We start from the raw sequence: 10,892 nt of genomic DNA, 5'->3' as shown, positions 1-10,892 counted from the left end.
TTCACTTCTCCTTTTTCCTTTTCCCACCATGTATAAATGCATTGAAACAGTGAATTAAATAACTGACCGTTCTGAGACAGCCAAAATCAGCTGTTAGAGGTGGCTGCCTCATGCTGTCTAATGGTGGGGAAGGCCCTGAGTGGAATGGGGTAAATTATTTCACAGTACATAGATAATCTATAGAACTCACTGCCATAGGAAACAATGGTGGAGACAGTGCATTTGCTTTTGGATGCAGCTTGAATGTTTAATGTCACTGTAAACAAGTGGTACAGTGACAATAAAGTATTTCAATTTCCCACAGGAATCTGGTTGGTCAGTGTTAGTACAGGCTGCTGTACGAGCTGGGCCATTGGCCTGATTCAAGAGGATCATCTTATATCTCTACAATCTTGAGTATGGATATGTTGATGATGAAATCTGACTGTAAGCAGTACAGAACAACAGAAAATAAATGAATACTCAAATATTCCATGGCCTGCAATAGTACAGTTTCACAGATCCCATTATGCTGAAAGATGTGAGACAAGTTTTATCTTTGAGAATTAAGGCTAGATACAGATTTGCTTACATGCATATTTTGACAGGGACGCGGGTGGCCTAGGGCTTGTCAATCAGAAGGTCAGTGGTTCAAATCCCTGCAATGGGTTGAGCTCCCGTTGCCCGGTCCCTGTTCCTGCCAACCTGGCAGTTCAAAAGCAGGAAGTGCAAGTAGATAAATAGGTACCACTTCAGCGGGAAGGTAAATGGTGTTTCCATGTGCTGCTCTGGTGTGCCAGAAGCGGCTTAGTCATGCAAGGCACATGATCCAGAAGCTGTGCGCCAGCTCCCTTGGCCAATAAAGCAAAATGAGCACCTCAACCCCAGAGTCGTCCGCGACTGGACCTAATGGTCAGGGGTTCCTTTATCTTATATTTTGACAAGAATTGCTCTGAGTCTTCTTGTCAGCACAGAAGAGAAAAATGTATGTGTAAATGTTTGGTTGTTTTCCTCAAAGCAAATAAGTCAATTTTACAAATGAATTTTCAACTATGCAAATTTGGATTCTAGAAAAAAATTATATAAGGCAGCAGCTAAACTTATATTTCCAAATATTCCACTGTAAACACAGAGAAAAACATAACATACAGCAGATGACATTTTCTCATTTCTTTAATTTTTCTTCCTTATTAGCTGTTCTCCATTGAACTATGGAAATTTGGAGTACATAAAAAAATTATATAAGGCAGCAATTGAACATATATTTCCAAATATTCTGCTGTACACACAGAGAAAAGCACGAAAGAGGGCAAAGGGCAGGTTTAGTATTTTTTTTAAATTTTCTTCCTTATTAGCTGTTCTCTATTGTTCAGCTCAGGCCTCAGAATAATTATATAACATTTGGGGGAAAAGATGCAACCCAGAAGCCCACCACCAGAGGCTAAGATGGAGAAGATCTCCACAGATACCATATATTTTCCCTTGGTGCTCAGGTAGGAGGGAATAAAGGAGAGCCAAACACTGCAGAAGACCAACATGCTGAATGTGATGAACTTGGCTTCGTTGAAACTGTCTGGTAACTTCCTGGCAAGGAAAGCCACAGCAAAACTTACAGTGGCCAGGCAGCTCATGTAGATGAGGACACAGTAAAACATGGCCACAGACCCCTCATTACATTCTAGTATAATTTCTTCAGTCATTGAGTGCATGTCCACATCTGGGTATGGGGGAGAGGTTGCCAGCCACACAGTACATATCCCTGCTTGAACAATGGAACAAGAAAGGAGAATGGAGTGGCCTAATCCTTTTCCAACCCATTTCCTCATCCTGGATTCTGGTTTTGTAGCCATGAAGGCCAAAACCACCGTGAAGGTTTTTGCCAGGACACAAGAAACAGCAGTTGAGAAGATGATACCAAAAGCTGGTTGCCGAAGGAGACATGTGACCTTGTCAGGTCGGCCAATGAAGAGCAATGCACAAAGGAAACAGAGCAGGAGAGAGATGAGCAGAGTGTAGGTGAGGTTTCGGTTGTTTGCAATGACCATGGGTGTGTTGTGGTGTTTTATAAACGTACCTAGTACCAAAGTTGTGATCAAGGAAAGGGAAAGAGAGAAACAGGCTAAACTGATGCCCAAAGGTTCTTCATAAGACAAGAAGCTGATATCCTTGGGTAGACATGCATCACGGTTTCTGCTTGGATAGTCTTTGTCTGGGCATTTATTACAGTCATTCATATCTGGGGAGAAACAAATATATTAGGTCATATATTTTAGCTTCCTGAAATGTTTACTTACTGTCTGAGAAGAATAGAGCTCTGTTTTAAATCAAAGCACATGTTTAGTACTGCCTGATGCTCTGTAATGTGGTATTGTTGCAATCTAAGCTTTGTCTATCGCATGGATATGCCAATAAACCACATGAGACCGTGAGGGGGAAAGTAGTCCAAAGTGTTTCGTTCTGCGCAGAAGGTTCAGCTGGGAATAACTCGCTATAACAGCTAAATGTCATACAAAGAGTTTCAAACAGTTTTATACATTTGGCACAAATTCCACACATTCCATTAAGTTTAAATTTCCTATCCAATAGAAACGCTTTGTTTCCCTCACCCCATTTCCTCTTATGGAACTTTGTTGTCTCCTTATGATTGGTCCAAATTACAGTTTAAACAAAGGAGCTTCCTCGTGCCCTGCTAAACTTTTATTGCAGGATAACACTTTAGTATTGTCCAGTGGTACCTCGGGTTACATACGCTTCAGGTTACATACGCTTCAGGTTACAGACACCACTAACCCAGAAATAGTGCTTCAGGTTAAGAACTTTGCTTCAGAATGAGAAAAAAAATCGTGTTCCTGCGGCACAGCAGCAGCAGGAGGCCATATTAGCGAAATTGGTGCTTCAGGTTAAGAACTGACCTCCGGAATGAATCAAGTACTTAACCCAAGGTACCACTGTATTTCACTCTAGTCTGACCACAGTCCGAGCATGCTCAATATGTCAAAACCTTATATGGTATGTTTCTCTGTACAGTAGTACCTCAGGTTAAGAACTTTCCTTCAGGATGAGAACAGAAATCGCACAGCAGCGGCAGCAGCGGCAGCAGTGGGAGGCTAAAGTGGTACCTCAGGTTAAGAACAGTTTCAGGTTAAGAACGGACCTCAAAAACGAATTAAGTTCTTAACCCGAGGTAGCATTGTATTTAATTACTACAGTATTCTTGAATTTAATTGGTTCAGAGCTATGTGGTCCTGTAAGTGTCACAGCCAGTGCCGTTGCCATCTGAATGTTTATTCACATTAGCCAGGGTGCAGCCTGTGTAAGTCAGAAGGAGTGGCAAGGCCCCCTCTAGATATGCTCAGGACGCAAGGTAGAAACATGCAAAGAGAAAGGCATGCTTGGCCAATCCACATCATGATCACCTCTCATCTGGAAACCAATGCCCCCACTGTGGAAGGACATGTGGATTCAGAATTGGCCTCCACAGTCACTTACAGACTCATTGTTAAAACCGTGTTTAGGGAAGACAATCTTACTCGGCTATGAGTGATAGAAGAAGAAGAAGAAGAAGAAGAAGAAGAAGAAGAAGAAGAAGAAGAAGAAGTGCTTTGAACCACATACCATCCAATTACTCTCAATGCATGGTCATTGTCATTTGATTGGCATATTTAGACTATCTGAAAGGCAATGATCACAAAGAGGCAGGATCACACACACAGTAGATTATCTCTTTTGAAAAGAAAATTCAGGCATCTTTACAACACCTTTCGATTATTAGTGCTGAATCTGGATCTATTTAATTTTTTATTCCTCCTACCTTCCTGGATTGCAATCTTCCCCTCTGCACATGGGATGCAATCGTAGCAGCAAGGGGGCTGTCCCTCCTTCACTTTCTTGCTGGATCCTGGAAGACATCTCTCAGTACAGAGAGAAAGAGGCCGAGTCTATTCCGTAAATGAAAGAGCAGAAGGATCAGCAAGAGAACAATGAATTTGGAAATCTTCATGTTCCTGGGCCCCTCTCTATGTTACTAAGCTGAGTCAGAATTTCAGCAATATGTAGAATGGCTACTTTTTTTAGTAGTAGAAATGTTTGAAGTAATTTGATACCCCCTCTATTGTTCTTGTATGTGTAGGTATTGTTCCCCACCTGTTAGCCAGAAAGGTGAAATCTTGGGGCTTATCTATCCTCTTTTCTTCAGTTAAAAATCAGTATTTTATAATTGTTAAGAAATATTTATAAAATATTTATAAATATAATAAAATAAAATATTTGCCTTTATTCCGTTAGCGACTTCTAGCAGTAAGTTTTGGCTCTTAACCTGGTACTTGGATGAAGAAGAAGAAGAGGAGGAGGAGGAGGAGGAGTTTTAATTTGATATCCCACTTTATCGCTACCCTAAGGAGTCTCAAAGCGGCTAACAATCTCCTTTCCCTTCCTCCCCCACAACAAAAACTTGGTGAGGTGAGTGAGGCTGAGAGACTTCAGAGAAGTGTGACTAGCCCAAGGTCACCCAGCACCTTTATGTGGAAGAGCGGGGATGCAAACCCGGTTCACCAGATTACGAGTCTACTGCTCTTAACCACTACACCTCACTGGCTCTCTGTATGCATTGGTTATGTTCTACGCAGGAGCATGCAGTTTCAAAGACAGTGAGCAGACATACAGGTGTATGATCATTGCTTAGTTAATATTGAATTTCTTTGGAATTATCTAATAATGTGGTCCTACCTGATTAAACCAACTGTGCCATGTTATGGCATCTTCATCAAGGATGAATGATTGGTCTCGAGAAGTTTGCAAATCTATCATCCCAACGCTCACTCTGTGCAAACTTTGGTTGGAGAATATAATCCAATTGACAATATCTAAGCTAGATACCACCTCTCCATTCTGGTTGATGAAGACCACATCTCCGGCCGTATTATTAAATGAGATACTTCTCAGAAAGTGATGGAGCTAGATAGAAAACAGAAAAGGCAATTGTTTGGAAAAGGGAGGATGGAGCATTTTTTCTCTCTCTTCCTGTAGGAAAAACCTACAGCAATTGGTGGGGGTGATTCAGTCAAGTGTTAGTGGATTCAGGTCCAAGCATGGAGAGAACATCAATTTTCTCTCTCCCACATCCCTCTCTCTCCCTCTCCCCCTTTTTACAAGCTTTCTTTATATCCCCCGGCCCACACCTGTTTTCCTCTGGCCCTCTTCATCTCAGGAGACACCACAGTTTTGTGCGACCACCTGCTCTGAGGGAGGATTTTGTGTATATGGGATAGAGAGAATCCTGAACATCGCTCTCGACCATTACTGACGCTTCTTATCTGTGAATGCAGTAACATATCAGTGGTCTGCAACTTCTTTCATAAAAGTGCTTTTTCATGTCTGAGATGAATGAGCAAGATGACAACACTTTGGAAACCCATACCTTGTGGGAGAATAACAGGCCTCTTCAAGTTGAGGATGTTTAGCCTATTACCTGCCAAAACTGTGGATTCGGATTCTTCCCTCTCCCTCTGTATGCCATTTCTCTGTGCCTGAGTCTGGATGTGGACATGGCATGTAAAGCATGGGCCATGGCATATACAGCATTGTGGATACTGTAACTGTGGCCTGTCATGCTCATTTCAAAAAATGATCCAGGAAGGTTCCCCATCTTCTCTTCTCCGGTGCAAATATTCCCCTCCACCTTGTCTGAAGTGATATCTGGGAATGCACATCCAAAGGCCTGTTGCCAGAAGTCCCTGATAAAACTGTCCCCATGTGTGCTGGAAGGGTTTCTGTGTACAACATACTGATGAAATCCTGGTGGGTTTCTGAAGTGAATTTCAAAGGCTATAGCACCATTGAATACTCCTGAATCCCAATTCCTTTGAAATACAAATGAAGTGAACTCAACCTGGGCTGTTATTATCCATACTTTACTTTTTATATTGTATGACATGTCATCATGTTCTGATAGGTATGGAAGACATCTCAAAGTTGCCATGGAATAAGATTCTCCATAGGCAACTATTACATTAGCTGTGCTGCTAAAAAATTTATGATTTATACTTGCCCCCTGTTGTAGCATGCCATCTATTTCAGAAATAAAACTTAAAGTGGGGACTTTTTCCAGGAATGCAAGGCAGATACCACTCTTGGTAAATACTGGGGAAATGGTTTGCACAAATCTTTCTCCGTTGTCATTGTCCGTTGCAATGACTCCAATCCACGTCCACCTGAAATGCAGAAGCAAAGAGAGAATTCCCTCATACTGAAGGGCTTCTGAGGCTGCCATCTGGTAGAAGGGAAGCCCTGGGCTTTTATCATTCATCACCGGAACAGAGCCATAAATGAGCTAAAAAGCAAATGGAAGAAGAGAAGAGACAAAGTAGATTCCTTTCGCAGTATTCATATAAATTATGAGGTGAACCCTGTTAGTCAAATATGCCCTTTGCTAATGTTTCAGGGTTTGTTTGCCTCTCTCTCGGTTTTACAAAAGACACTTATGCAATTGAGCTGAAAACTGGGATCATCTCCCTTTTCTCATTTTTAAACCTTTGATTTGATGACTGGAAAGGGAACTGTGTCTGTTTTATATTATTTTTATGAATCTTTTTAACACATTGATGTCTGGACCAGGGCATTGTGTCTACTTCACTTAAAAACAAACTTTTTTATGTCATTGCAAAATTTGGCAGGGTCTGGTACAATGGATAAAACTGGATGGGGGATCATACCATGCCCCAAACAGCAGATTTCCTAGACATTATCTCGCTTTGTCAGAATTCCAACTTGGGTTAGATGCACATTTCTTCTCTGGAGCTTCGTCTTTCTCCTTCATGATGCACATGCCCCATCAGATAGCAAAACTGTGCTGATTCTTCTCAGACTTTATTTATGAGCGTTTATTTCACTTGTGAACCAGCTGCTAACTACTATCACTGTACTCCTGCGGAACTGGATTCTATCTGCAATTTACCATAACCTCTCTGTGTCTTTCATTATGTTCGGTGTGCTAAGGAGGAATAGAATAGGCTCCTACCTGTAAGGGTTTTTAGCTGTAAGCATTTCCCCCACTTCCCCAGCAGCTTATTTGACATGCCCTCCTGTACTATTTTTTCCATTGGCACCTAAAATCTTATTGATTTTATCCTGTAAGCAATTCCCCCTTTCCATCAGCAACTCATATCAGATACCCTCCTAATTCAGCAGATAATGATGCAAATATGCTAAACAGTTGGTGAGAGAGAAGCCCACTGTCCCATCAGCGGCCTTTGGTATATACTATAAGTGATCTAAATGTGTGTGTGTGTGTGTGTGTGTGTGTGTGTGTGTGTGTAAGACAGGGGAAAGTTACATATTTTTTCAGGTATTGCAAACATCCCCTTTATTCAGGTTTGTCTGTCTGTTTGTTTCCTTATATTACAATTATGTGCCACCTTTATTTTCAAAGGAACTCAAGGTGGTGTACATGGTTGTACTTCCAATTTCATATTCACCCAGAACTGAGGCTGAGGAACCTGCCTCTTCCTCTATGCAAGCTAATAGAGGTATTGTACATAGGTGTCCTACCTGTGGAATCTTATAGATATCCAAAACAGTGGCCACATAAAAGGAGATTTCAGAATCCAGTCCCCCAATGACCCCAGTCAGATTATTTTCAACATCACATATATAGTTAGGGACAAATTTCTTCACCATGGATAAAAGCAGCAGTGTGGCAAGATATGTGCTCCTTGCACTGATATAGCTGTCATATAAGTGGAAGCCCAAGGTGATATTGGGTAAGATGTGAGGGTCTTCATTGATCTCCTTGACTGCAAATGCCAAGGCCACGATGTGCTGGTAACCTTTAGGCACCACCCTAGAATGAGAGTTGCAAACTATATCAGCAGAAACAGATCTTTCCTTTTACACAATAGTTAATCATACTGAGTTCAGGGGGGTTTACCCTCTGCCTGTTCTACTGTAGCAAGTTCTTCCTGATGTTTAGTTGAAATTTCCTTTCTTGTAACTTGAATACTCTGATTTGGAGCAAGAGAAATCAAGTGTGTTCCATCATCCTGGTGACAGCCCTTGAAATATTTGAAAATGGCTATCATTCCTCCCCTCAGTCTCACCATAGCTAAATATATGAAACTCCCTCAACCATTCCTCACAAGGCTTGGTTTCCAGACCATCTTTCTTGCCCTCCTCTGCACATGTATCAGCTTGCTAATACATATCCTTCTTAAATTGTGGTGGTCAGAGGACTCCAGGTGACCAAGGGAGAATAGAGCAGTATTATTGCTTCCTTTGATCATGACGCTATACTTCTGTTGAGGTAGATCCCTTGAAGCTTTCCACATGTACTACCGGCAAGCCAAGTGTTCCTCATCTTAGATTTGTGCAATTGTCCCTATTGAAATTCATGTTGTTACTTTTGTACCAATCTTTTAAGGTTAATAGTATCTTGAGTAGGGGTTGCTAATGTGGGGTAATAGGACGTCTTCCCTTACGTGTCTGAGATCTTTTTCTGACACTTACAATGTCTCTGGTCTCTCTCTGCAGTGACCTCATTTTCGTGAGTCAGTGATGGTTGTTGGAATTCACTAAATTCTATACTTCATAATAAGTACCTTTCAGTGCTGAAACAAACTTTAATCTAAGTTCAGAAAATAAAAGCATAAGAACCTTCCGTTTCAGAAGACTCTAGTAGTTCAGATAAAGTCTATCAAAATTTGCTGTTCAAAGACCACAAACCCACAAACATGCATACATTTCAATACATTTATATTCATTTCAGTGTCTTTTTCTGACACTTACAAAGTCTCAGGTCTTTCTGGTCTCTCTCTGCAGTGACTTCCTTTTCATAATAAGTACCTTTCAGTGCTGAAACAAAGCTTAGTCTAAGTTCAGAAAATGAAAGCCAAAGGACATTCAGCCTCAGAACAGGTTTTTAAAAATACATTCTTACTTATAGTCTAGTAGTTCAGATAAAGTCTAGCAAAATGGGCTGCTTATAAGGCCTCTCCCAAACACACAAACATGCATACATACATTTCAATACATTTATATTCATTTCTCTATCCAGAAATGGGAATTTCTCCTGTATTCTCTTAATTCACAAGAGATTCCTTCCAATTTTCTGCACCAGCATAAGTCCCATTGATATCTGAAGTGTATTTCCCCAGGTAAAAGTTTAAACGTTTGCAGTCTCAGTCATTATTCTGAGGCTGCAACTCTAGGTTTGATCATTACACGGATGTAATAAATGAGTGGCTTAGTTCTTACACAAGCTCTTCAGGCAGCGCTGGTGGGGGTTCCTCAGCGAATGTTGCTGGAGAGGAGAAGAATCCACCATGTGAAACAATGCCACCAATGAGGAACTCTCCTGGCTGATGATACGTGTGAAGTGGATGGTGTGGACCTTGGAGCCTGCATTTTGCTATGTGAGCCAGACATACATTGTAAGAAATCAGTTCCAGCAGCAAGAACACTAAAACCACCATTCGCAATACAAAGGCAACTGTCTGTTCTACATGGAACCCATGATTTCTCTGGCAATATTATAATTAGCTTCTCCAAAATAAAAATTCTCTCATTTGAACGGTAGTTAAGTTTCCTGAGACGATGCAATCTGGGGGTATGAATGATCAGACTTGTGGATCCCAGACCCTATTTAAATTATTCTGGATAATTTTAGTATCCTTTCCATTACTTTTGCAAGTGGCCCCTGAAAGTCCAGAGGGATTTTTGAGAAGCAGCAGCTTTAATTATAGCCCTGTTAATAACCAAGCTTTAATTTAGTTATTTATTCAATGCTTGTGAACCCCTGTGGAATTGCAGAAGAAAATGTGTTTGTCACATATTCGGAACTGTTGTGTTTAATTCCCTTTCAGTGGATAATAAGGGAGCAGTGGTGTATTGGTGAAGTTAGAAGTTCATAATAGAAGACCTTGTAAACAATGGAGACTCCAACATGTAGTACGGTGTTGTCAGCATCTTGAAATTTGACCGAGTAGACCTGGATCCACATCAACCATGTGGCAATGACCCCTCACTCTCAGCCTCCTTCCCCATGGCCTAGGCACACACATTTGCTGGCCTTTGGAGGGGAATTCTCCTTGGCCGGTAGATCTCAAAAGGCAGGGGTCTTTCCAACCCAAAAGGCACCATAAATGGGCCAGTCAGTGGTGCCTCCTGGAGTTCCATGCTTTGCTGGCTGTAGCCATTGGCTGCTGTCTCGTCTGGCCTGGCAATGAGGCTTAAAAGGGCATTTGCAGGAGGCTCTCGCAGCACGGATGGGTGAAGAGCGACACCCTCCCACCCTCCCTTTTTACTTCCATTCACAATTCAGGTCAATTAATTATCGTGCTTGTAAAATGTATTTTCCTTTTCAGGTCATGATCTAACATCGCTTTTCTCCCTAAGCATCATTCCGTTTAACCGCTTTATTTTTCTTCTACCTGCTGACCTTACTATGGTTTCTTATGGTTGCCATATTCAGAGCTGCAAAGGATTTTGCCTGTAGACAAATTGGTCATAGGTTTTGCCTTCCTAGTAGCAAAACTTCAAAACTTTTGGTGGTTATGCCATTGGGTGTAATCCCAGTCTTCAAGCGTTGGGTGAAGTAGCGCCTCGCCAAAGACCGAATGAGCGATGTATTCTGGGCACCCTATTTGCTCTACCTGAACCCAAAATTACCTAGAGTCCTGGCTGGTTGGTCACCCCAGGTTGAGGGTTATGGAACTATGTAAAGCCCTCACATTTGTGCCATTTTCTGTCCCCATTACCAAAATGACTTGACCTTCCACTGATGCCTACAGCCTAGGATCCAGAAACCTGAAAGATTGTCTAATGTTGTTTTAAACTGTATTTAATAGGGTGAAGGATGAGTGATTAATAAATAAATATCCTTGCTGTAACCAACTGGCAATTGGAGGTAGAGAGAAACTGCG

The 10,892-nt window shown here is 41.5% G+C and overlaps 1 protein-coding gene across 1 annotated transcript; it reads right to left on the bottom strand.

The window, feature by feature from the left end:
• Positions 1-1,313: 1,313 nt before the first annotated feature.
• LOC307200476 (vomeronasal type-2 receptor 26-like) lies at positions 1,314-7,781 on the bottom strand (the record flags this gene model as incomplete). Its single annotated transcript, XM_079949014.1, has 5 exons — positions 7,525-7,781; positions 5,447-6,307; positions 4,705-4,932; positions 3,791-3,917; positions 1,314-2,215 (listed from the first exon to the last, which is right to left on the bottom strand). The coding sequence occupies exons 1-5, from the start codon at positions 7,651-7,653 to the stop codon at positions 1,314-1,316; spliced, it is 2,247 nt and encodes a 748-aa protein (XP_079805140.1). The 5' UTR covers positions 7,654-7,781.
• Positions 7,782-10,892: the final 3,111 nt, after the last annotated feature.

The sequence above is a fragment of the Podarcis cretensis genome (genome assembly GCF_951804945.1).
Source record: "Podarcis cretensis genome assembly, chromosome: 13".
NCBI classification, from domain to species: Eukaryota; Metazoa; Chordata; class Lepidosauria; order Squamata; family Lacertidae; genus Podarcis; species Podarcis cretensis.
The sequence above is the reverse complement of the archived record's forward strand: the minus strand, read 5'-3'. Positions and strand labels throughout refer to the sequence as shown.